This window comes from Pleurodeles waltl, chromosome 11, assembly GCF_031143425.1.
Source record: "Pleurodeles waltl isolate 20211129_DDA chromosome 11, aPleWal1.hap1.20221129, whole genome shotgun sequence".
NCBI lineage: Eukaryota > Metazoa > Chordata > Amphibia > Caudata > Salamandridae > Pleurodeles > Pleurodeles waltl.
The window spans coordinates 264,673,982-264,699,151 of NC_090450.1; the positions used below are offsets into that span (position 1 = coordinate 264,673,982).

General features: G+C 43.5%; 1 protein-coding gene across 3 annotated transcripts in view; it reads right to left on the minus strand.

Annotated features, from left to right (window-relative positions):
* Window positions 1-25,170, minus strand: part of LOC138265631 (ephrin type-A receptor 3-like) — a 451,343-nt gene that overhangs the window by 180,271 nt on the left and 245,902 nt on the right. For all 3 annotated transcript variants that reach the window (XM_069213518.1, XM_069213517.1, XM_069213519.1), the window contains exon 4: window positions 18,541-18,696. In XM_069213518.1, coding sequence (XP_069069619.1) covers window positions 18,541-18,696 — 156 coding nt within the window. The remainder of the gene's footprint in view (window positions 1-18,540; window positions 18,697-25,170) is intronic.

Here is a 25,170-nt window from a genome sequence, read left to right on the forward strand (position 1 = left end):
TTGGTGAGTTTCTAAGACAGAGGTCAAATATCAGGTTGTGTCTTCGGAAAATAGCTGCTTATTCTTTTAACATGGAAATTGCTTTTTACTTTCTTTGACTGCAATGTGAAAGAATTCTGTAAAGTGGATTGTGGGACAATCTTGATAGGATATAGGGAATATGAAAGGAAATATTTGTAGGATGCCATTTTGTTCTACATCAGCAGCAAAGTGTAAATAACTGTAAATGAACCAATATTTCATACTATGTCAGCAGTTAGGAAAGTACAAATGAAGAACGTTTTTGTTATTCTAAAATATGATTGAAACAAAGATCTTCATAGGATAAAATCAAGACGTTTAATGATGCAAAAATGATAAATATTCTCGGGAACTCTTTCCACAAATTATTGTTTGTGTGTTGTATACTATACTCAATAAAACTGTATCTCTTTGCAAATTTCGTGGCCATTTCAATGGAAAGCGTGCTGTCTATAAATTACAGTGTGCTATCAGTCTATGATTTAGTGCTGTATTAAAGACAGTGTGCTCCCAAATACACCTTCACATACAAAGTACACCCTTACCACTCTCTTGCATTTTCTTCAATTCTTTGTGTGACACTTGGTTTCTTCACAGTCAGCATGACTTCAGTAACTGCAGCACCACCACTCTGAAAATTGTTCCTTTCCCACATGTCAAGTGCACTGCTGTGCCTTTACATCTCATCTTTGTTTTATAGTTTGTGATGTACTTTCGTAAACTATTACAATTCCTCTTCAAAGCTGGTTAAGTGTTTAAACATGATATCTATGTGATTATACAAAAGTGAATGACAATAGTTGTTTCTATGAGCTGCCCCTTGCAGCCGTTTATTTTCAATTTCCCCCTGATATATTTCCTCCAAGGTTTATTGTGTCATCACTTGTAACACAAAATGCAGTGTTTGTCTGCACAACCCTAAACACAAATCCAATGTGCTTCTGCATGGTTTCAGGTTACTGCTCGGTACAGGACTCACAAAATATTCTGTCAGCAATTGTTCTTCAGGGGGACATACCCCCTTTCCTGATTACTGTGAGGGCACTCTCTGGTAGCAGTGAAATTAGGTTTATGGTTATGGCGTAATAAGGCTTTCTGTGTGAAAATAAGCTGTGGATCTATACCTGAGAGACATTAGTTCCCCCCTCTACAAGCTAGTCTTATAATTTTTTCCTGAGTTCTTGCTCTTGTTTATGCTGAAGTCAGAAATATTCCCCACAACATTTCTCAGATGGAAGAGAGCCCAAAAACTCTGACCACCAACATTAGGAGGGAAACTCCATAATAGGAGTTATTTTTTCCTGGCTGGCATTGGTTTGAGATATACAACATAAACAGCTAACGTTAGGTCCTGACACTCTCAAAGAAGAGGAAAACGTGCAAGAATGCTTTTCATACTGTTTGTTTCTTACCCAAAATTGTTAGCATTGCCATCAACTCTACAGGGAGTGCAGAATTATTAGGCAAGTTGTATTTTTGAGGATTAATTTTATTATTGAACAACAACCATGTTCTCAATGAACCCAAAAAACTCATTAATATCAAAGCTGAATATTTTTGGAAGTAGTTTTTAGTTTGTTTTTAGTTTTAGCTATGTTAGGGGGATATCTGTGTGTGCAGGTGACTATTACTGTGCATAATTATTAGGCAACTTAACAAAAAAAAATATATACCCATTTCAATTATTTATTATTACCAGTGAAACCAATATAACATCTCAACATTGACAAATATACATTTCTGACATTCAAAAACAAAACAAAAACAAATCAGTGACCAATATAGCCACCTTTCTTTGCAAGGACACTCAAAAGCCTGCCATCCATGGATTCTGTCAGTGTTTTGATCTGTTCACCATCAACATTGTGTGCAGCAGCAACCATAGCCTCCCAGACACTGTTCAGAGAGGTGTACTGTTTTCCCTCCTTGTAAATCTCACATTTGATGATGGACCACAGGTTCTCAATGGGGTTCAGATCAGGTGAACAAGGAGGCCATGTCATTAGATTTCCTTCTTTTATACCCTTTCTTGCCAGCCACGCTGTGGAGTACTTGGACGCGTGTGATGGAGCATTGTCCTGCATGAAAACCATGTTTTTCTTGAAGGATGCAGACTTTTTCCTGTACCACTGCTTGAAGAAGGTGTCTTCCAGGAACTGGCAGTAGGACTGGGAGTTGAGCTTGACTCCATCCTCAACCCGAAAAGGCCCCACAAGCTCATCTTTGATGATACCAGCCCAAACCAGTACTCCACCTCCACCTTGCTGGCGTCTGAGTCGGACTGGAGCTCTCTGCCCTTTACCAATCCAGCCACGGGCCCATCCATCTGGCCCATCAAGACTCACTCTCATTTCATCAGTCCATAAAACCTTAGAAAAATCAGTCTTGAGATATTTCTTGGCCCAGTCTTGACGTTTCAGCTTGTGTGTCTTGTTCAGTGGTGGTCGTCTTTCAGCCTTTCTTACCTTGGCCATGTCTCTGAGTATTGCACACCTTGTGCTTTTGGGCACTCCAGTGATGTTGCAGCTCTGAAATATGGCCAAACTGGTGGCAAGTGGCATCGTGGCAGCTGCACGCTTGACTTTTCTCAGTTCATGGGCAGTTATTTTGCGCCTTGGTTTTTCCACACGCTTCTTGCGACCCTGTTGACTATTTTGAATGAAACGCTTGATTGTTCGATGATCACGCTTCAGAAGCTTTGCAATTTTAAGAGTGCTGCATCCCTCTGCAAGATATCTCACTATTTTTGACTTTTCTGAGCCTGTCAAGTCCTTCTTTTGACCCATTTTGCCAAAGGAAAGGAAGTTGCCTAATAATTATGCACACCTGATATAGGGTGTTGATGTCATTAGACCACACCCCTTCTCATTACAGAGATGCACATCACCTAATATGCTTAATTGGTGGTAGGCTTTCGAGCCTATACAGCTTGGAGTAAGACAACATGCATAAAGAGGATGATGTGGTCAAAATACTAATTTGCCTAATAATTCTGCACTCCCTGTATATTCAATGAGTTCTAACAAACTCGAACTATAAGCTGCTGTCTCACTTCATCAAGATGCAAAGACACAGTAAAATTGACCTAGGTGGATTTGTAGTGCTTCACGCCCAAGAACCAGTTACCAAATTTGTTTTGATGAGAAGGACAAAATGGAATTCTAACCAGTGGACCCTGAAACCATATACACAATCTACAAAACATTAATTACAATAATCACAATATAACATATTGGCCACACTCATTCTCATACTCGATAAATTATGCCACCTCTATGCAACAATGTCACACAAATTGGCCTGTATTCTCTTTAAAACAGAGTAGGCATAGTTTTCAATAAATCTAAAGTGCAATCTGTTATCCCTTACTTTTAGAGACACCCATAAAACGTGTGCCTCAGCAAATTGGCAATCTATGCTTCTCATAAAGCCAAAGATACGATAATCAAAGCATCCATGACTCTCCTAAATATATTTTTCAAGAAAATGAGTGTCTTCCAATGTCTCCTTAATAATGTATCAAGAGGGAAACGCAAGATGGAATGCATGCCTGTTTCCAGAGATAAGTAATCACGTTTCCAAAAAGACACCACTCTCTGGGCTATAATACAGACCAAATACTGCTAAAATGGAAGTTCTGCTTCACACAGCAAGACACCTGTCACCTATTAGCAGGACTCAACTAGAATCTTCGATTGCAAACCTTCAATCACTGAATGTATTAAATCACTAGGATTTATAGTTGAGGAAAAACTCAATATTCAGGCACACAGAAGTCAACTAGCAAGAAGTGATGACTGTCAGCTGAGCTTACTTCCAGGGATTAAATATTACAAGCCTAAATTAAAGTGTGATACCAGGATGACCACCTCCCACGAGGTCATTAGGACACTGTTTCCAAACCTAGACTTTTATGTGTCAGCCTAATTCATTCTGGGTGTTGGAGTCTTGTTTCTTTTCCATTGAACTAAATAGAATAACACAACAATGGTTTGAAGATGAAAAGTGTAGGACTGAGGCAGTGTCTGGAAAGAACTGGAGTGACATAGTCACACCTTGTGGTACAATCACTAGTAGTTACAAGGCTACACTATGGCAACTGCCTTCCTAATCTCTTACTTAAAACTCAGCTTACTCTTCTCCGGCAGCTACCCATGCAGAAAAAGTTAGTTTCTGGGACAATCAAATAGACCATATCTCACCTATCCTCAAGATGTTATAATGATTTATAATTGATGCCACAAAAATCTACAATAATCATGGATAATTCAAAAAAATCCATTCATATGGGCACACACAACAGACACAACTCTGATATCCTTGTTTGAAGTACAAGCTTTCAGAAAATTAGCACACCCTTCCATTGTACTTCTGGTGGAGAGGAGAGTTTAAGATATGGATCTTCCTTTCACCATCACACAATATTGTGCTGTCCTCAAAACAGAAATTAAGTTTACCATTCTAATGATACTTCCAGTTCTGATAATGCACGGTTCTTATTGGTTACTTAGGGCCCAATTTCGTTTTGGCCACTTATAGCCCAATTTCGATTGGGCTGAAAACCAGCGGTGGAACTTTCACCAGTCACTGTTAGTGAGGGTTTTCTTGATCAGTGTTCTCAACTAAGCTACAAAGGGATTGATGGATGCTTTGAAAGTCCAGGTTCTTGCTAAGACGAAGTGCCCAGTAGGCTGGTCAGTAGGAAATACGCGTATTTGCTCCTAACTAATTGAAGGTTCTGACACAAGACCTATTATAATTTTGGTGGTTGAGGAGCAATGTGGATATTATTGAAAAGTGACAACAAAAAAATAAATAAATAAAAGCAAAAAATAAGCACTATAGGCATAGTGAAGGTGAAACTGGAGAGGCTAAGTTGCAGAAATGTTTTGGCCAGTGAGTAATATACAGTATACATGTCGTACATTGGGTACAACCTGCCATTTCGTACAATAAATTAACACAGAAGAGGTAAATTACAATTTACTCAGTAATGATTCTTAAAACTCACCAGTGGTCTTCTCTACTTCTGCTGGTATTTGCAAAGGTCCAGTAACCAGCTGAACACTGAGCTATAAAATCCAAAACCCACTGATTAGGTCCCCCATTGACCACTGCCTATATTTTAGTTATCAAGCTTTAATTACAGATTTGATGTTTGAGACTGGAATTATACAAAACACCTGCCAGTCCTCTGAACTCTTAATGGCCTTCCCACATGACGTTTCCAAACAGGAAGGAAGCCAAGATTCGCCTTTGTCCACCATCTTGGAATAGTACCCACACCAGTCCATAAAAGCGAAAACTCAGAAGTCTGAAAGTTATTCTATCCCAAATTGAGACTACAACAGTTTTGCTTGTGCTTCAAATTTCTTAAGATATTTCTGGTGGTTGCTGTTCTTGTCATGATTAATAATCTCCCTGGAGCCACACAAACCGCTCACTCCACATCTCCTCATAAACTGGATCTTTGTATACCATTGGGCCCTGTGTGTCACTACAATGTGGCAAGATATATATGCACAACTTGGGAAGGATAACCGCTCTCCCTTACAAATGTCTACTATTACATGTTTTCCACAGGGTTCTGTGCTCTCTTCATTGGAATAAATTATGCGATCCCATGGGTGTGCGCATGGAAAATACTCTGAGTGTTTTTAAGATGCTTCATATTTTGGTTGGTTCTGCTGCTGACTGAAAGATGGTGGGTCATTTAATAGTAATTTATTGTTCAAAAGGTTTCAAGAACTTCAACCACCTGCCCTACTCATGCTTGTGAAACTGGAATATTTCTGTACTGAAAATCATGGATGTAAATTCATCAAAATACTAGAGGTGACATCACACACAATTTCATTGCCAGACACCACTACAGTACTGACCACATGACCATCCCTTAACTAAAAGAAAGACACAAATTTGTGTTCCGGCACTAGGGGAAAGTCAGGTATGAACACTGCAGAAGGTAACAGCACTGGCAAAGCCAATAGATCTCACCTATGCAAGAGCTATTGGCTTTGTCAATGTGTTTTACCCATGTTGTTCACCAGCGCGGCTGCTGTTCAGCATGGCTAATAGTTTGTGGCAAAAAGGATAATGGCATGGAGTGTCGTAGAGTGAAATGGCGAAGAATGGAGTAGAGGATTGTAGAATGGAGTGGCAGAGTATGTTGTGCACTGAAGTAGCATAGTGTGGAGTCGCATAGAGTGGCATACACTGGAGTGGCAAAGAGTAGATTGGACTGATGTAGAGTGCATTGGCATAGAGTGATGCAGAATATAGTGGTGTAGAGTGCAGTGCCATTAAGTGCAGTGGCATTGAATTCAATGGTGTTCAATGCACCATTGTAGAATGCAGCGGCATAGACTAGAGTGGAACATAGTAGAGTTCAGTTTTGCAGAGTAGAGTAGTACAGAACGGCATGGTGCAGAGTAGAGTGGTGCAGGGTAAACTGTAATGATGTAGAGTGCATTGGCATACAGTGCAGTGGTGTAGAGAAAGAGTGGTGTAGAGTGGTACAGAGTTGAGTGAGGAAAAGGGCAGTGGTGCAGAGTAGGGTTGAGTGGCATAGAGTGCAGTGGCATAGAGGACAAAGTAGAGTTGAATGGCAAAGAGTGCAGTGGTGCAGAGTAGAGTAGCATAGAGTGGTGCAGAGTAGAGTATAGTGCCATAGAGTGCAGTGGCATAGAGTGCATTGGTGTAGAGTGGAGTAGTGAAAGTTGAATGATGTAAAGTTCAGTAGTGGAGAGGGAAGTGTTGCAAAGTAGAGTGTCAGAGTGCAGTGGTGTAGAGTGGAGGAGGGTGGTGTAGAGAGCAGTGACAAAGTACAGAGATACAGACTAGAGTGCAATGCCATAGAGTACAGTGACATAAAGTGCAGTTATGTAGAGTGCAGTGGCATAGAGTGGAGTGGAGTAGAGTGACGTACAGTGCAGTGGCATACAGTAGATTGTTTCAGAGTAAAGTATAGTGGCGTGGAGTGGTGCAGAGTGGAGTGCAGTTGTGCAGAATGGCATAGAGTGTAGCAGCGTAAAGTGGTGCAGAATGCACTAGAATAAAGAGCAGTGGTGCAGAGTAGATTAGGGTGGCGTACAGTGTATTGGCATAGAGTGCAGGGGCATAGAGTTGAGTGTTACAGAGTAAAGTGCATTGGCATAAAGTGTATTGACATAGAGTACAGTGGCACAGAGTGTGCAGAGTAGATTGCTGTGGCCTAGGCTGGAATAGTGTTGAGTGCAGTGACAAATAATTCAGTGATGTAGAGTAGAGTGGGGAAGAGTGCATTGGCATAAAGTAAAGTTGTACAGGGTAGAGTGGGGAGGTGTAGCATGAAGGGGCATAGAGTGCAGTTGCATAGAGTGGAGTGTTGCAGAGTGCAGTGATGTGGAGTGGTGCAGAGTAGAGTGATGTATTCACAGTATGGTAGCACACTGCCATTATAGGCAACACATTTTCAATTGAAATTACATTTGCACAGACATGCCATTTTACTAATAAAACTATCCAGTGCACAGACAACATTCTGTGGAAATTGCATCACCTGGTTTAATGATTCGTTTTGATCATATTAAAGTATTTGTTTCAAACACACTTCAAAAATAAATACAAAATTTGCTTCATTTGTGCGTTCATAATTCTGATATATTCTGAAATACTTTCCCTGTTCATTTAAACGTTGTTGTTTGCTAGAGAAAAACTCTTTCCTACCCCCAGTATCCAGCAAGATTTTCAAACAAATCCACTCACTTTGAAGCCAGAGAAAGCAAAGTGGACAAGTGTCTGTGGAAGATACCACATGACATTTGTCAATGTGATGAGATAAGAACAAGAGCTAAAGGCCTGTTAACATATAGCAAGTTTTTGGAAGGCCACAGAAAACACGGTTTAGGCAAAGGGAGGGACAAACTGAACCTGGAGAGCCGAAAGCAAATAAAGCCAGCAAATGGAAAGCCTGAAAGTCTGAGTTACAAACCACAAAGTTAGTGGCAATCAACAAGTGGAATGCATTCCTAGGTCAACTTTCTGAAACTTCCCAAGATGTCTTTAGCAAACCAGACAGCTTTGCTGTCTGGAGCCTGCGGCCCAAAAATGGCTCCAAGAACCATGTTTACTCTCTGTTCTAGTTGTTGCCCCATGGGGTCTGAGGCCTGAGGCAGCAAGGGAAGTGTCAGGAGAACCAAAGGGCAAGGCGAGGGTAGTAGCTCCTAACAATTCGATCCCTGAGTGATGTTTGTGCTGTAAATCAAACCACAGCCCACCATCCTAACCTCAATGATCCACCATCAAGCCCTTCTTCTAGTACCTTCCTGCGGGTGTAACATATATTTAACCTTTGCACATGCTTGTTTACTGTACTGCTGTCTCAGTTGTGATGCAAGCAGGAATAGTCACCAATGAATAAACAGGCAACCTAAAAAATGGGTCACATAAGGCTTGACAGAGAAACAAATTTATCCTCAGCGACAGAGCGAATGGGGGCATACGTGAAGACTGAATTGAAGACAGTATCAGTTGGTATTCCTAGTTTTTTTTAGCTGAAATGCACCCTCAAAGTATCATTTTCTGCAATTCAAAATTATTACTACTTTTCAACCTTTCCGAAAAATGTTCTGTAAATGTATGCATTTTTCCCAAAATATTACAGGACTGGAGTTAGAACAGTACTTAAGTATCCTTGAATATCTGAGTGAAGTTGTCCTTTCCCCATTTATTATAGGACTGGAGTTAGCAAATTTGACCTCACAGTGTCCTCCACGCTAAATGCTGCCCACTGTCACAGACATAGTACAGTGCAAAACTTTACACTATGTAAACGGCTATCTTCTTATATTGCCTTTAAATGTTATTTTCTGTTATTACGGCCAAGGGAGATGCATTCTTAAAAGTGCTTAGTACTGGTGGGAGTTGAATATACTTTTGAGATGCCATTCAGACGCTATCCAGGGTTTGATGTGAGATACTCATATTTGGGAAAGGAAAAAATGCTTACTGTCTCTTTTGGAGAAGTCTCAGCAAGTTATGGCACATTTTGCTTGAAACTTATTACAACTGTCTGGCCACATACTTCAATCCCAGTAAGACCGACTCAGCCTTTTGTTTTTCTGGGGTCGATAAAATGAGTACCATTAACTTGGGCAATAAACCCATCTGTTATAAGCGCTTCGGCAGTTTGCTGAGTTAATGCAAAACAATCCTTCAAATGAACCCTGAAGCACAAGATGTTTTCCACAAATCTTTTCTTGCGGAAATTTGAAATGATATATATGATAATACTACTCCCATAAGGAAGTGGGTCATTGATCCGCTGGAAAGAACCTGTCCGCCTGCAGAAATATGACAGCTGGGCAATATGGGAGGCAAATGGCGTGGTTACCAGTATAAAATTACAGTTTTTGTCGTGTTTGTGCAAGAAAACACGACGAACGATCTTTCGGAGATATCTTTCGTAATCTACGTAATAAGTTTAAAAGACGAAAAGGGAGATAAAACGGTGGCAATTTAGGCACCTCTGGTAAATCGTGATGCGCAGTCAGGCCTGCTTCTGTTTTTTTTTTCTTTGTTTTTGCACGTGTGCTTATACATCTCCTGAGGTAAAGCTAGCGCACTGTGAAGTTGAGCCGCAGCTGCAGTGCGAGCTTTTTTCACTCATACAGAATACGTACAGGACAGACGACAGTAGTGAAAGCTTCCTTCTCGTGTCCAGCGGCTCTTGTACATAAAGGACACACACACATCTTTGGCTGTGCAAGCTTCAATCACAAGTGCAGAGTATGTTCTGCCCGGGCATCACTCAAGTGAAGTTTACTCAAAAAGAAATATTACAAACTGCACGGGCGGCAGCAGTGCAAGCTTCTCACACACATAATACAGTAGCACCGCAGTCTTACATGAGACATCCAGTATAACACTGGCAACATTAATTCAAGTTTTCATCACACATACAGAATATGCACAGCACGAGAAGTGACTCTCCAACTCTCTGTTCCCCATACAGAAGACAAACCTTAGCTGCAGTGACAGTGCAAGCTTCCCTCACACTTGCACACCAAGGAAAGAATGCATAGGCTGTGGTAGTGCAAGCTTCCCTAAGCTTTCCTTGCACATCTAGAGCTTGTACATGTACAACAGTACACCAGTCTTATGCGAGACGTTCAATAATAGCAAAACACAGGGGCAATGCAAACTTTCAGCACGCATACAGAATGTGCACTGCACGGAAAATGATATTGCAATATGCTATCACTCATTTAGAAGGCACATCTCATTTGAAGTGGCAGTGCAAAGATCCCTCATGTATGCTGACCAAGAAGAGAAAATATGTACCACGGTAATGCAAGTTTTCCTCACACAAACATAAGTGCCCTGAGAGGTGTCTGCACAAATATATGACAGGGACAGAAAATGGTAGTGATTTTGAAGGCCTGATTTTAACATACAGATAACTCAGTGCACACCATTAAAGACTCTCCTCACAAGTGAACCATGCACAGGAAATGCAATGACATTGCGAGCTTCCGCACACATACAGAAAGCATAGAGCATGGGCTGAGTCAATGTTATTCTCAATCAAACATAATGAGCATGGGAAATGCAGGTTTCTGCCACACATTCAACGAACACAGCATGGGTACATAGTACAAACAAGCGTTGGCAAAGCCAATAGGTCTCACCTCTACGAGTGCTATTGGCTTTGGCAATGTGTTTTTGCCATGTTGTACACAACTGTGGCTACTGTTCAGCATGGCTAAAAGTTGGTGGTGTGGAGTTTCATAGAGTGGATTTATTGGTGTAGAGTGTCGTAGAGTGGAGTGGGAGAGTACTGTGTCATAGACTTGAGTAGAGGGGAGTAGAGTTCAGTGCTTCAGTGGCTGAGTGTGTCATAGACTGCAGTGTCGAAGAGTGGCATATATTAGAGTGGAATAGGGTGGAATGGGTTGCAGTGGATTGGAATGGAGTAGAGTAGAGTGGGGTGGACTGGATTGGGGTAGAGTGGAGTGGATTGCGTGGGTTGGATTGAGTGGGATGGATTGGATGTGCTGGATGGGGTAGATTGGATTTCTAGTAAGGTGGATTGAACTGGGGTGAGGTGGATTGGGTTGGATTGGATTGGGGTGGACTAGAGTGGGTGGATTGGAGTGGGAGGATAAGATTGGATTGGGGTTGGTGGATTGGATTGGAGTGATAGGACTGGGGTGGGGTGGATTGGATTAGAGTGGTGTAGTTTGGAGTGGAGTGGAGTGTGGTGCACTGGACTGGAATGGCGTGGATTGGATTGGACTGGAGGATAGGATTGGAATGGAGTGGGGTAAATTGGATTGGGATGCATTAGACTGGAGTGGGATGGATTGAAATGGAGTGGGATGGATTGGACTAAGGTGGAGAAGATTCGATTTGAGTGGAGTGGGTTGGAATGGAGTGGGGTGGATTGAACTTGAATTGGGTGAATTAGACTGGAGTGGGGTGGATTGGATTGGGGTGGGGGCTGGAGTGGGTGAGTTAGATGGAATGGGTTGAGTGGGACAGGCTGAACTGGGGTGGGGTGGATTGAAGTAGAGTGAGAAGGGTTGGATTGGATCAGATTGGAGTGGGGTGGATTGGAGTGAGGTGGACTGGATAGGGTGGACTGGATTGGAATGGGGTAGATTGAAATGGGGAAGGGGTTGGATTGGGGTGGGTGGACTGGAATGGGGTGGTTTTGAGGGGGGTGGGTTGAATTGGGGTGGATTGGACTGAAAAAGGGTGGAGGGACTGGAGTGGGGTGGGGTAGTTTGGAGTAGGGTGAAATGTATTGCGTGGTGTGGATTGGATTGGAGAGGGGTAGAATTGAGTCGGGTACAATGGAGTGGATTGGTGTGGGGTGAGCAGAATTGGAATAGAATGGATTGAGTGGGGTGAATTGGAGTCTATCAGATTGGGGTGGATTAGATTGGGGTAGAGTGTATTGGATTGGAGTGAGGTGGACTGGATTGGGGTGGTGTGGACTGGATTGAGATGGATTGGATTGGGGGATTGGAGTGGGGTGGATTGGAGTGGGGTGGACCTGATTGGATTGGAGTGGGGTGGATGCATTGAATTGAAGTGGGTGGATTGGACTGGAATGGAATGGTATGGAATTTTTGGAGTGGGAGGATTGGGTGGACTGGATTCGAGTGGGGTGGAGTGGAGTGGGTGGATTGGAGTGGGGTGGATTAAGGAGGTGTGAAGGGGTGGATTGGAATGGGGTGGATTAAGGTGGACTGGAGTGGGATGTTTAAGGTGGATTGGATTGGGTGAATTGGAGTGGGGTTGGAAGGTGGATTGGACTGGAGAGGGGTGGATTGGTTTTCAGTGGATTGGACTACAGTGGTGTGAATGGATGTGAGTTGGTGGATTGGGTTGGAATGGATTGGTGGGGTGGATTGGATTAGATTGGGGTAGAGTGTATTGGATTGGAGTGAGGTGGACTGGATTGGGGTGGTGTGGACTGGATTGAGATGGATTGGATTGGGGGATTGGGGTGGGGTGGATTGGAGTGGGGTGGACCTGATTGGATTGGAGTGGGGTGGATGCATTGAATTGAAGTGGGTGGATTGGACTGGAATGGAATGGTATGGAATTTTTGGAGTGGGAGGATTGGGTGGACTGGATTCGAGTGGAGTGGAGTGGAGTGGGTGGATTGGAGTGGGGTGGATTAAGGAGGTGTGAAGGGGTGGATTGGAATGGGGTGGATTAAGGTGGACTGGAGTGGGATGTTTAAGGTGGATTGGATTGGGTGAATTGGAGTGGGGTGGGAAGGTGGATTGGACTGGAGAGGGGTGGATTGGTTTTCAGTGGATTGGACTACAGTGGTGTGAATGGATGTGAGTTGGTGGATTGGGTTGGAATGGATTGGTGGGGTGGATTGGAGTGGGAAGATTGGAGTGAGTGGATTGTTTTGAATTTGAGTGGGGCAGATCAGAGTGAGGTGAACTGTTTTGGATTGGAGTGGAGCAGATAGGAATAGGACAGATTGTTTTGGAGTGTGGCAGATTGGGGTGGGGTAGATTGGAGCGGGACAGTGTTTTGGTTTGGAGTAGTGCAGATTGGAGAGGGGTAGACTTGAGTAGGGCATTTTATTTTTAATGGAGTGGGGTAGATTGTTTTGGATTGGAGTGGGGCAGATCGCTTTGGATTGAATTTGGGCAAATGGGAGTGTGGCAAATTGTTGTGGATTGGAATGGGGCATACTGTTTTCAATTGGAGTGGGGCAGATTGAACTAGGACAGATTGTTTTGGTTTGGAGTGGCGCAGATTGTGAGGGCAGATTGGATTTGGGTTGGCTTGGGGTAGATTGGAGTGGGCCAGACTTGAGTGGGGCCAAATTGTTTTGGATTGGAGTTGGGCAGATTGTTTTGGATTGGAGTGGGGCTGATGGTTTTAGAATGGAGTGGGGCCGACTGGAGAAGGGCAGATTGTATGGGGTTGGAGTGGAGCAGATTGTTTTGGATTGGAGTGGGGCAGATTGTTTAGGATTGGAATGGAGCAGACTGTTCTGGATTGGAGTTGGGCAGATTGCTTTGGATTGGGGTGGGGCAGACTGGAGTGGAGAAGATTGTTTTGGATTGGAGTGGGGCAGATTGTTTTGGAGCGGGCAGATTATTTTGGATTGGAGTGGGGAAAGTTGTTTTGGATTGAGGAGGGGAAGATTGGAGTGGGACAGATTGCTTTGAATTGCAGTGGGGCAGATTGGAATGAGGCCTGATGTTTTAGATTGGAGTGAGGTTGATTGTTTTGGATTGGAGTGGGGCATTATGTTTTGTACTGAAGTGGGGCACATTGTTTTGGATGTGAGTGGGCACATTGGAGTGGGCCAGTTTGTTCTTGGTTGGGGTGGAGTAGATTGGTTTGGATTGGAGTGGGGCAGATTGTTTTGGACTGGAGTGGGACAGGTTGTTTTAGACTGGATCTGGGCAGACTGTTTTGGATTGGAGAGGGGCAGATTGTTTGGCATTGGAGATGGGCAGAATGGAGTGAGGCAGATTGTTTTGGATTGCAGTTGGGCAGATTTTTTGGATTGGAGTGGGGCAGATTGTTTGGAGTGGCACACATTGTTTTGGATTGGCGTGAGACATTTTCTTCAGGATTGGAGTGGAGTGGGGCACATTGCTTTGGATTAGAGTCAGGTGGTTTGGGGTGTACTGCATGATTATGTGTTAAAATATAGTTTCTGAAATATCATAACAAAAAAATAATGTTGCTTTGCAATATTTAGAACAAGATAATCATCATCATTTGAGAACAGAACCCATAAGCAAAACCAAAACAAAGCATGAGTGAAAAATGAGAATAGAAGACTTGGCAAAATAAAAGAAAGTTTACCATAGAAAATACAACTTTGCAATTTTGTTTGCCCTGCTGGGCATGTTTTTGCCAGTCACACATTTTCTGTTTGCAGGGCACTAGAAGTTAAAAAGAACAAAATAGTAACTCGGTCACATTGGGAGCAGCGACAGGCACTGATTGATTTGAATCAATCAGTGCTTTGACCCTGCTCCACAGACAGTAACGGAAATGATGCCAGGCCTGCAGTGATGAATTATAAGGCTGTAAAGAAGAGTGCCAGGCAAGCCAAAAAATGGTAAGCAACGGATGTCCTCCAAGAATTTTTTTGTTAAAATAAGAGTCTCACAATCAAGACACATGCGCTAGTTCATGCTCTCACAGGCTTGACCCTAAAAATAGAGGAAAACACTCTTAGAAAAGTACATTCATATTAAGTTTTAGCAGTACGTGGTGTTTGTAGAAACCTTTACATTCTACTTCCTTTCATCCAGAAAGCTGAATGACAGTTTCCCGTAAGAATTATCACATTTTATTCTGCAATTGTCTTGTTTTCTTTTTTATTATCATTACTAGAACTTCATCGGGGATAAAATTCCAGAAGAGTATTGTTAGAAAATTATGATCTGTACGAGTTTTCTTAGTATCCACTTTCTTGTATCATATTTATGTCTCTGTGAAGGCATTAATATGGCACCCGCTATTCAAACCAGCATCATGCTGGCATATTCCAGTGATCTAGATGTGGTCATTCCGTCAATCAACATGAGTAAAAGGATGAGAACCAATCTGATGATACCCTCAACATGTTCTGCCGTATCAGTATTAAGGAATTATTGCATTTGTTCATTCTGATTGCTTGAAGACCGTATCAGCATAAGTATATACATAGACAAACAGAAAATTCGGCAACTTCATCATAACAAGACAACCTCATGTTCAGAAGCTATAAATAACCTGATAAAAGATTTGGAAATGCTCTGAAAATTATGATGCATAATCCCTAACCATCGACTGCAACACAACAGGGAGGCGTCCACCTCATCAATGCTTACAAAAGACTCACAATTTGTAGGCTGTGCCGTTCTAAAGACCTTATCAGTGGGTGACTCCATTCCTACTGGATTTTATTCTGTGTATCCATAACCAAAATACCCAAGCAGACCAATTGCCTGGTCTATCATGTCTTCTCCACAACAAGGTGTCCTGTGGAGTTGAAAACAGTTCCATGGAAACTAAGCTCCAAATTAGATTCCCTATAAGATTAGAGAATCATCTTAAATGAGAAACACCTGGGCCTGATGGCTCCTTCACACTCACAGGATACACTAAACAGTGAGCTCTAAGGGGCTAGTCACGGGTCAGCAATGTATCAATGTTTGCCAGGGAAGACCACATTGCATAGAGTGGTTTGCTTGCTGTTGTAGTTTTCTGTGTGACCTATAGCGGACATTGCCACGATGCAATGGAGGATAATGGAGATGCTGACCTAGATCCTGGGATGGTTGGGTGTGGCCCCCAGGTGTTAATTTGTAGACTTGCTGGCGTTCTCAGATGAGTCCCTTGAATCTGTGCCGGGCCCAGTGCACACGAACTCCTTCTCTGATCCCGTCATCGCTCAGCATTAAAGCTTCTGAGAATAGCAAGCTGCAGAAATGAGTGGGAAAGAAAACTATCCTACATTTTTTTTATGATACAAGCAGGTGCTATTTTGTGCTGCATCATTGGTTTAATTCATGCTGTTGCTAACAACTGAGACAAATTATGCCTTGATGAAGGGTCTGTTCTTGAGAAATTTCTGACTGACGCTGCAGATGTGACTTCAAAGGAAAAGACACAGCATGCCAAGCTGAATAAGGCTATTCAAGCAGCCCGTGATGGAATATGCAGAAGAAAGTTAATGTCTGGTTTATGATAAAGCCAACTATAATTTCATTTTGTTCGCCCGTGTGGATGACAATCTCTAAGAAATAGATGGCCGAATTACTATTTCATATTCACACTATAGTGCCACCTATGACTTCACATTGCTAAACAATTCTCAACGATCTGCGGACAGTTCATGGCCTGTGCTTTTCTGCTGTGGCTCACAGCAAGTTGAAATGAAACACCAGCAGCTCCTCTTTCTATGGAAAATTGAAAGATATTGTAGCTGTTGAGTTTTCGCCAAAAAATGCCACCACCGCACTGCCTCTGTACTGCCTTCAATAACTGGCCTAATATAGGTCCTATTAAAGTGTGTTGAATGTTTGCTTTGTAATATGATGTTACATGGTGTTGGAAATGGCCTTTGTGCAGGGTCACCCCCAAACTTTTCGCTTCTTTTTGACACTTCTAAGCCACTCTTTGAAGTCTCCCCCACTTTAAAGGCGCATTGGGGTATTTAAACAGAGCCTCTGACCCTACTATCTCAGACACTTCTGGAGAAGATACCACTGGTGAAGAAACTCTGAACCAGAACCTGCAACCTGCCAAGAGGAACTGCCTGACTGCCTTTCTGCAAAGGACTGCTGCCCTGCTGTTGCCCTGCGGCCTGCTGCCTTCTGGCTCTGCTGAGAAGTGCTCTCCAAGGGCTTGGATAGAGCTTGCCTCCTGTTCCTTGAAGTCTCAGGGCCAAAAAGACTTCATCCTGCAAAAGAACTCCTTGTGCAGCAAAAATTTGATGTACAGCCTGCAAGAAATTACCACAGCCTGCATCGCGGTGAGAAAATCACTGCACGCCAAACCGGAACGACGCAGCCCGGCTCCCCAAGAGGAGATCAACGCCAGCGTTGTGACCAGAACTTGGATGCGCGGCCCACTGGATCAACTCATAGCCAAGCCGGAATGATGCAGTCCACCTTCCTGTGAGAAGAATTGACGCAGCGCCTGCAGTTCGACAGAAATTTTCCCGCATCACCAACCATATCGACGCATATCCTGTGAATTCGTCCTGCACGCCCAGGATTTCTCCTAATCGTCCCCGGGGCAACCCAATAACCTGCAACCCAAAGAGGATCCAAGTCTTGATGCCAGAAATCGATGCAAGGCCCTAACTGCGTGGAAAAATATAAACTCATTGTCTCTGTGCCCCTGGGTAAACAAACGCACACCTCCCCGTTTTCCACGCATCTCCTCCTCTGCGGCCCCTTGCAGATAATTTAGATGCAAACCAGGTACTTTGTGCATGCAAGAGACACTTATTGCTTTTTAAGAAATTTAGACTCTTTTTATCATTCTCTAAAGTAATATTTTGAGGTGTACTTATCAAATCTTGATCGTTTGGACCTGCATTTAACCGGATTAATATTATATATTTTTTCTAAACACTGTGTGGTGTATTTTTGTGGTGTTATACTGTGTTACTGAATGATTTATTGCACAAATACTTTACACATTGCCTTCTAAGATAAGCCTGACTACTCAGTGCCAAGCTACCAGAGGGTGGGCACAGGATAATTTGGATTGTGTTTGACTTATCCTGACTAGAGTGAGGGTCCTGGCTTGGCCAACGGGTAACCTGACTACCAAACAAAGACCCCATTTCTAACACATGGTTATTTGTTGCCATTGTTAGATCTATGAAAGTTGGGATAAAATTATTGTTTTTGTGATCACAAAAAAGAACACCTGTCTCCTACTCCACAGCATGGTAACACACCATGACATTAAAGGATAGGAATGTATTTCGACATTCAGACCCAGCTCCTCCTGTCTGCTGAATCCCTGATTTTTAGCTACGCTCCTCTTTAGTTTTTATCTCTGTCCGCTGCCTGGTATTGATACCTTTGGCTTTTTCTTTTAAACACATGCAAATTACAATTAGTTTTCAGACGGTAGAACACGAGCAACGTTCCATTATATCTAAACTGCTAATATAAAGAAGCCCACGGAGACGGATTCATGACAATAACATCAAGCTTAATCCATCAGAAATAAAAGTCAAGATTTTGGCATAAACCATCTACTGCTGCACGGGTGGAGCTTGTCAGAGCTAAAACCCACAGAGACTTACAAGCTGCAACTGTGTTTTATAGTAGTAGAATATGGGGAAACAAATGAGTACAGTGTTAACTGCCTTTTTCCACAAAATCAAGCATTTTTTAAGAATATACAACTTCTCTTTTATTGAGAGTACAGGATCTCTAGAAGATACATTGCTGTTCCTAGGAGCCTACAACTGTGTTGGTGGGGTGCCAGAATTAGACGCAGAGTATCCTGGTTCCAAAGTGAATAACTTACTTGTACAAGACATAGACTTGGCATCCGACTCAGCCCGGTAGAAGCCCCTCTCGCACATGCATGCCTCCGAGCTGTGTACATGGGAGAAGCTGTGTGGTGGGCACTTGCTGCAGCTAGCATTGGTGGATGTGGACTTGTAGAACCCAGGTCGACACGCTAGGAAAAAAAGAGAAAAGTGGATGAACTAACCTCATCAGTCAATTAAGACAAATCCAAGAATACAAGAAAGCCAGCAATATTCCTCCAACACATTCATTTGAAAAGTATAAACAACAGAAGGTATTGGTGGAGAACACTTCAATGCATCATTTTGTGGCAGAAAGATACAATCCCCCCCAAAAAAAATATGTGTTCTATTTTGTGAGGCAGTGGGAGTGGTAGTGCCGTTGCCATGATGAGGAGATATGACTGAATATGTCATGAAATCAACCACATTTCCCATAGAGGTCTTCGTCCCTCTGCATGATTTATCATACTCCGGCACGTATGTTGAAAGCTGCAAGACAGGCTACCCATTGAAAACATCAGTGAAGGATTCTCAGAAGCTAAAATCAAAAGGTAACATGAAAAGTCACATGGGGCTAGAGAGCACTAAGAGAATGATGAGAGTTCACATACACCTCAAGAAATAGTGCAGTGGAGTAAGACCCACTCACAAAATTAACAGGATTAGAAAATTACACAAGAAGTCTAAGGGCCTGGTTAAGATATCGGTGGAGGGAATACTCCATCACAAATGTGAAGGACATCCTGTCCGCCTTATTACAATACCATTATGATATAAAGGGACTGTAATACGGCACGTTTGTGATGGTGTATTCCCAACCCCTGAGATCTAAATCGGGCCCTAAGTGTATAGAACTGCACAATCGCATGACTGATTCTGTGGTCTAATTAATGTTGTTTTAATATTTTGTGTATGCGTGCACATGAGCAATGTATAATCTAAAATTGGTGCTAAGGTTTGTTGAAACACTGAAAAAGCCAAAACAATTTTAAATTGAATTGTTTAGCAAATTGTTCATGAGATGTCATAAAGTTTCAAATTAGAGGACAGGTATGTTTTTACTGAGGTATTCTGTGATGCTGCAAACCTTTATGGTAGAATGCTGTAAGAAAACTTGGTGGTATGCACTCCTTCTTTCAAAATAACAATTTTCTTGGCAAAGTTTTAATTATATGGCAAGAATATTGGTTACACAAAAATAATACAATACACTAAAGTTTTATAAAAATTATGCTAAAATCATTAAGCACCTTGTTCCTCAAATTAAAATCAATGATTTCTAATAATTCCCTTGAGTGCAGTGGTGGCCGGTAATTTTAAGAGGGAGGGGGTAAGTTACACACGCACACATACACCTCACTCACACCATTCATTCACGCATGCACTTGCACACCCATTCACAACACTCACTAACAAATACACATACATTCCTACATGCATGCACCAAACATTTAAAAAAATAAGGTTACCCAACGAGGGAAGACAGCAGTCCCACGGCTCGGAGGTCCCAGGAGGGTTGGGACTTCTGCCTTCACTCATTGGCTGGCCTAAGTTCAGCCAATGGGGGAAGGCAGCATTCCCAACTTGTCACAGAGTGGGATGGGGTCAGTAAGACTGCTGAGCCCACCCCACTCTATGATGAGGTGTCACTGAATGACCCTTGGCCCTGGGAACTTCAGGGATTAAAACTGAAGCACCCAGGTCCGAAGCAATCGATGATGTTCTCCCTCATCATGAGGGGGAGAGCCTCGAGGCATCTTTGCTAGGCTGAAGAGATCACGCCCACAGGGCTGTGATTTCCTCAGCCCAGCAAAGTTCAGCTCAGGCAGCCAGGAGTCTGTGCATTTAGCGCATGTCCAACTCCTGGCTGCCTGACTTGATCCAAAAGAGTATCTGTCAAGCTGCCTTTTGTTCACCCTGACAAATACTCTTCACATCAAGAAAAAGGTAGGGGGGACGTGGCCCCTCAGCCGGGATGGGCAGCTGCTGCTTGAGTGCTGTGCTCTAAGTAAGTTTAGTAAATTACCCCTCTGTGCTCCTGGATCTATAAGATGTCCCCACAGTATTGTACGTGTGCCTTCAACGCATACATTGTGCAGTAGTTTGTTAAATAGCAAACTGTGTCAGGAGACAGTGGGGAGGTTTTCATTTAGGAAACAGCACAGCCATTCCTTCTTCCTGCCCCTAAGGTTGGTGTGGAGGACAGCTAATGATCCCATGATGCGGCCACCACTGATATTTAGTAAGTTCGACAAAAGAAGTAGATGCTGTTGACGAAGTTCTTGTTGATGTTGCACAGAACTCAGGGCACAACTTCCTTAATAACAACTGCATAGCATTCATAGAAATATTTCACACAGAATATATGAGTCTAGTGCCAGAAAGACCTCTTTATGCAATATAGGTGTTTACAAATAGTCATACACGTCATTTAGGGGGAGCAGCTGTGACCCTGGCTTGCCCCTTGCAACCCCTGGCATGCCTTTGCGACCTTTAACTTCAGAGGTGGCAAAATCAGTGCCTGGAACTCAGGTGCAGCTTGGTCTAATGGATGGCGGTTGGGGTTTCACTGTACTGGCTTTCTGTCAATTGTTTATTGCACAAATAGTGAATAATATTATTCACTGTTAGTGTCCTAAAAATGGAATACAATTAGCTGGAATATGGCCCTATCTGACAGCTAAAGTAAGTACAAAAAATGCTTTCAAATTGTTATATGTGTACTTGCGGATGAGGGTGTGTTTATGTGAGTGACACAGTATGTATGTGTAAGGATGTGTGTGTGCCTAAGTAAATGTTAACTGGCAAGTGATGTCACTTCTGGTACCCCTCGAAGTTTGGTGAATTGACGTCCATGATCATGGTACTGTGTGTCCTAACTTCTACTCCCTGTCGGCTCCTGTCAATAAAAAAAAACATATCTCTAGCTTCAGCTTATTAAGTCCTGCTCATAAATGTTGAAGCCAAAAAATGTATTACTTAATTATTTAAGAAATTGCTTTCCAATACATTTACTTACTTGCCATTTATCAAATGCATGCATGCAAATGTATCGTTGATTGCTGGTGTAATGCTTTTAGCCGTAATGACCCTTACATCGTTCATGCGTTTCATGACCTATTTTAAAAATCTGAAAAAACCCGTAGGTGTTGCTGTGAGTGGGTGTGGTGTTCAGATTAATAGAGCTGTCTCATGGGGCTAGACAATTCCCGCTTATGCCAACAGCAAAAACTACCCAGAGTTAGACCTTCAACCTAGCGATGCTGGGGGATTGAGGGTGCTCCGCTTAACTGCACTTATTCCTTGTTTCATAAGTGAATGGCAATAAATATAATTCTGTAACATGCAAACTGTAGCTAACCATTTCTAGCTAATATGCAGTGAAGTGCAGTGGTCCAATTAGTCACATTAGTGTATTCTTTATTTACATATGTATGTCTATAAGTGAACTCAAATTCGAGCATAGTAGGGGTAAAGGTGCTATCTGTGATCTAAGCCAGACTTTGGCACGTGACAAAAATTCTTGTGATTGTGGGCAAATCATTTCATCTCCCCCTGGCCAGAAACTGCAAATACGTACAGTGTCATGAAATCACGAGCATGCAAAATATAATGGGATTTATAATTAAACAAAACTGTAAAACCTATCATAATGTACCTAATCGTGTATCTCTTCTCCCATTAATGTGCGCAACTCTGTTGTTCTCCAGTTACATTTGTCATACATAACATTCACAAGGTACACCCCAAGATCCATACTAAAACCTCCCTTGGTTGAGTTCCCTCAGTAAGGAAACACTCATTGCTCCAATTGACCAAAGAGTGATAATATAATTAGGGAAAGGGCCTTTAAAAACAGGCATAGCCTGTGACAGAAGGGCAATAAGGCTATAAGAACATTCCACCCACTAATAATATAGGCGGCCATTCTGACCGCGGCGGTCGGCGGTCGCCGCCCACCAAGCGGTTCCCGCCGAAAGACCGCTCCGCGGGCGGCCATTCCGGCTTTCCCGCTGGGCCGGCGGGCGACCGCCAGAAGACCGCCGGCCAGCCCAGCGGGACAGCCCCTTCAACAATGAAGCCGGCTCGGAATGGAGCCGGCGGAGTTGAAGGGGTGCGACGGGTGCAGTGGCACCCGTCGCGATTTTCACTGTCTGCACAGCAGACAGTGAAAATCTTTGTGGGGCCCTGTTAGGGGGCCCCTGCACTGCCCATGCCAGTGGCATGGGCAGTGCAGGGGCCCCCAGGGGCCCCACGGCACCCGTTCCCGCCATCCTGGTTCTGGCGGTGGACACCGCCAGAAACAGGCTGGCGGGAAGGCGGTCGGAATCCCCATGGCGGTGCTGCAAGCAGCGCCGCCATGGCGGATTCCCTGGGCCAACGGGAAACCGGCGGGAAACCGCCGGCTCCCCTTTTCTGACCGCGGCTTTACCGCCGCGGTCAGAATCGCCCAGGAAGCACCGCCAGCCTGTTGGCGGTGCTTCCGCCGCCCTCCGCCATGGCAGTCATGGACCGCCAAGGTCAGAATGACCCCCATAATGTTCTAAATCAAAAAGGGAGAAACATGAAGACAAACATTGGAATGTTGGAGCAGAATACTTATACAAGCCATTATAAGCCAGATCTATTTCATTGTCTACAATGGAGATTTCATTTTGCGGCTAACCACCCTGCATCATTGATTATATTGTTCAACAGTCTTAAAGCATAGGGAGCAAGCTCATCGGGGAAATATATTTTTCAGATTTTTTACCGAAGCTCAATTTCGTTTTGGATTCTTCCAAAGAGGGCTAATATTTGTGTTCTGGACCAGCTGCGTTCATGTGCTAGTATTGAAAAAGAAATGAATACATATCCCATATTTCCCTTCTTCCACACATTATCAAATTTGTAGTTAAATTCACTCAATAATCATTTTTGTTTATATGCTTAAGTAATATACTTAAACTAAAATGATGTTGGTCTCATTCCAGTGTCTTGACTACAGAAACAACAATTTACAGGCCAACTGCAAGGGTAAAAACTGAGGTTAACACATTTTTGACAACCCCAAAGTGATGGGTGGCAATTCTTTCATCTTAGCTATTGGGAATTTTTCTAGGTACCATTCCGTGTACTCGTCTTGCACCTGGCCCACAAGGGAGCACTAGCGCTCCCCCCTGGGCCTCCCACCCACATCCCCCATCAGGGATTGAATGGGAATCGCTTCCCCTTCCACCTCTGACCCCCCGGCAATCTGATGATGTCAGTGCACCAACGTCATCAAATGCTGCTGGGACGAGCTGGAAGCCATTTGCTTCCAGCACCTGGAGAGAGAGGACCCAACAGAGGTGAGTCCTTCTCTTTGTTTTTTTTTTAGGGGAAAACAGACACAGGGGGGAGATTTTACTTTCCCCCTGTGCCTGTTTTCAATGGAAAGGCCCACGATCGTGGAGCAGAAATGCACCACTGGAGACCAGGGATGATTTTGTAATTTTATTTTGGGGAGCGACCCCTTAAGCAAGGGTCGCTCCCCTGGGGGCATAAATGTATCTGTGTTTCAGCTCCCCTGGGGGCAGATCAGCAATTTTTTTGGCCGGTCTGCCCCCAGGGGATGTCAAAACCCACTAGACACCAGGGACTATATTTATAATTATGTTTTAGGGCAGCGACCCCTTAGGCAAGGGGCGCTACCCTGTGGGGCAATATTTTTTTAAAACTATTTTGGCCCCCTTTGGGGCTAGATCAGCCATGTTTTCAGCCAAACTCGCCCCCTGTGGGCGTCAAAACCCATTATGCCTCAGGGAATCTGTTGTGTGTGTGTGTTTGTGTATTTTTTGTGTTTGGGGGGCACCCCTTGGGCAAGGGTAGACCCCCAAAAGGGTGTTAGTGTTGGCCATTTCTGCCCCCCGTGGGGGCAGATCAGCTTATTTTTTTAGGCCTTTCTGCCAGTGGGGTGGGGGGCAGAAGCCACCAAGATGCCAGGGATAAAACATTCTCCTTTGTTTTTTTGTATTGGGGGCTGCCCCCTTTAGCAAGGGTCGCCCCCAAAGGGGGCACAGGACTCTTGCCCATTTCTGCACCCTTTGGGAGCAGATCGGCGTATTTATTTAGGCCCATCTGCCCCCAAGGGGGGGGACTCCACTTAGGCATCAGGGACCTTGTGTGTGTGTGTTTTGTGTGGGGGTGGCAGCCCCTTTGGTAAGGGTTGCCCTCCCCAAAGTGGGCACAGAGCTGGTGGCCATTTCTGCCCCCGCCCCTTGGGGGCAGATCAGCCTATTTTTGGTAGGCCCATCTGCCCCAAGGGGGGAAGAATCCACTTAGGATCCATGGAAACTTTCTAAATGCTTGGTGGCGGGGTGTTTGTCAACTGGAAATGGTTTTGCATTTGTGATCATAACAGTTTATTTCTTCTTTTTGTTCCAGTTCAAAGCTTTTGCTTCCTTTGGTGTGGCTCATTGCGGTTTTGGCAGTGGTTGACCTACATTTTGCGTAGTTGCATGTTTTAGGTAAGTAAAAACTATTTACTCCAAAGGAGTGATGTTGCCATACATGAATGACATGTTTGTAGGTGGTGTACTAATTGCAGGATTGTGTGTGAAATTGTCCTTAGATTTGTGCACAACGATATTTGTGTTGTCTTA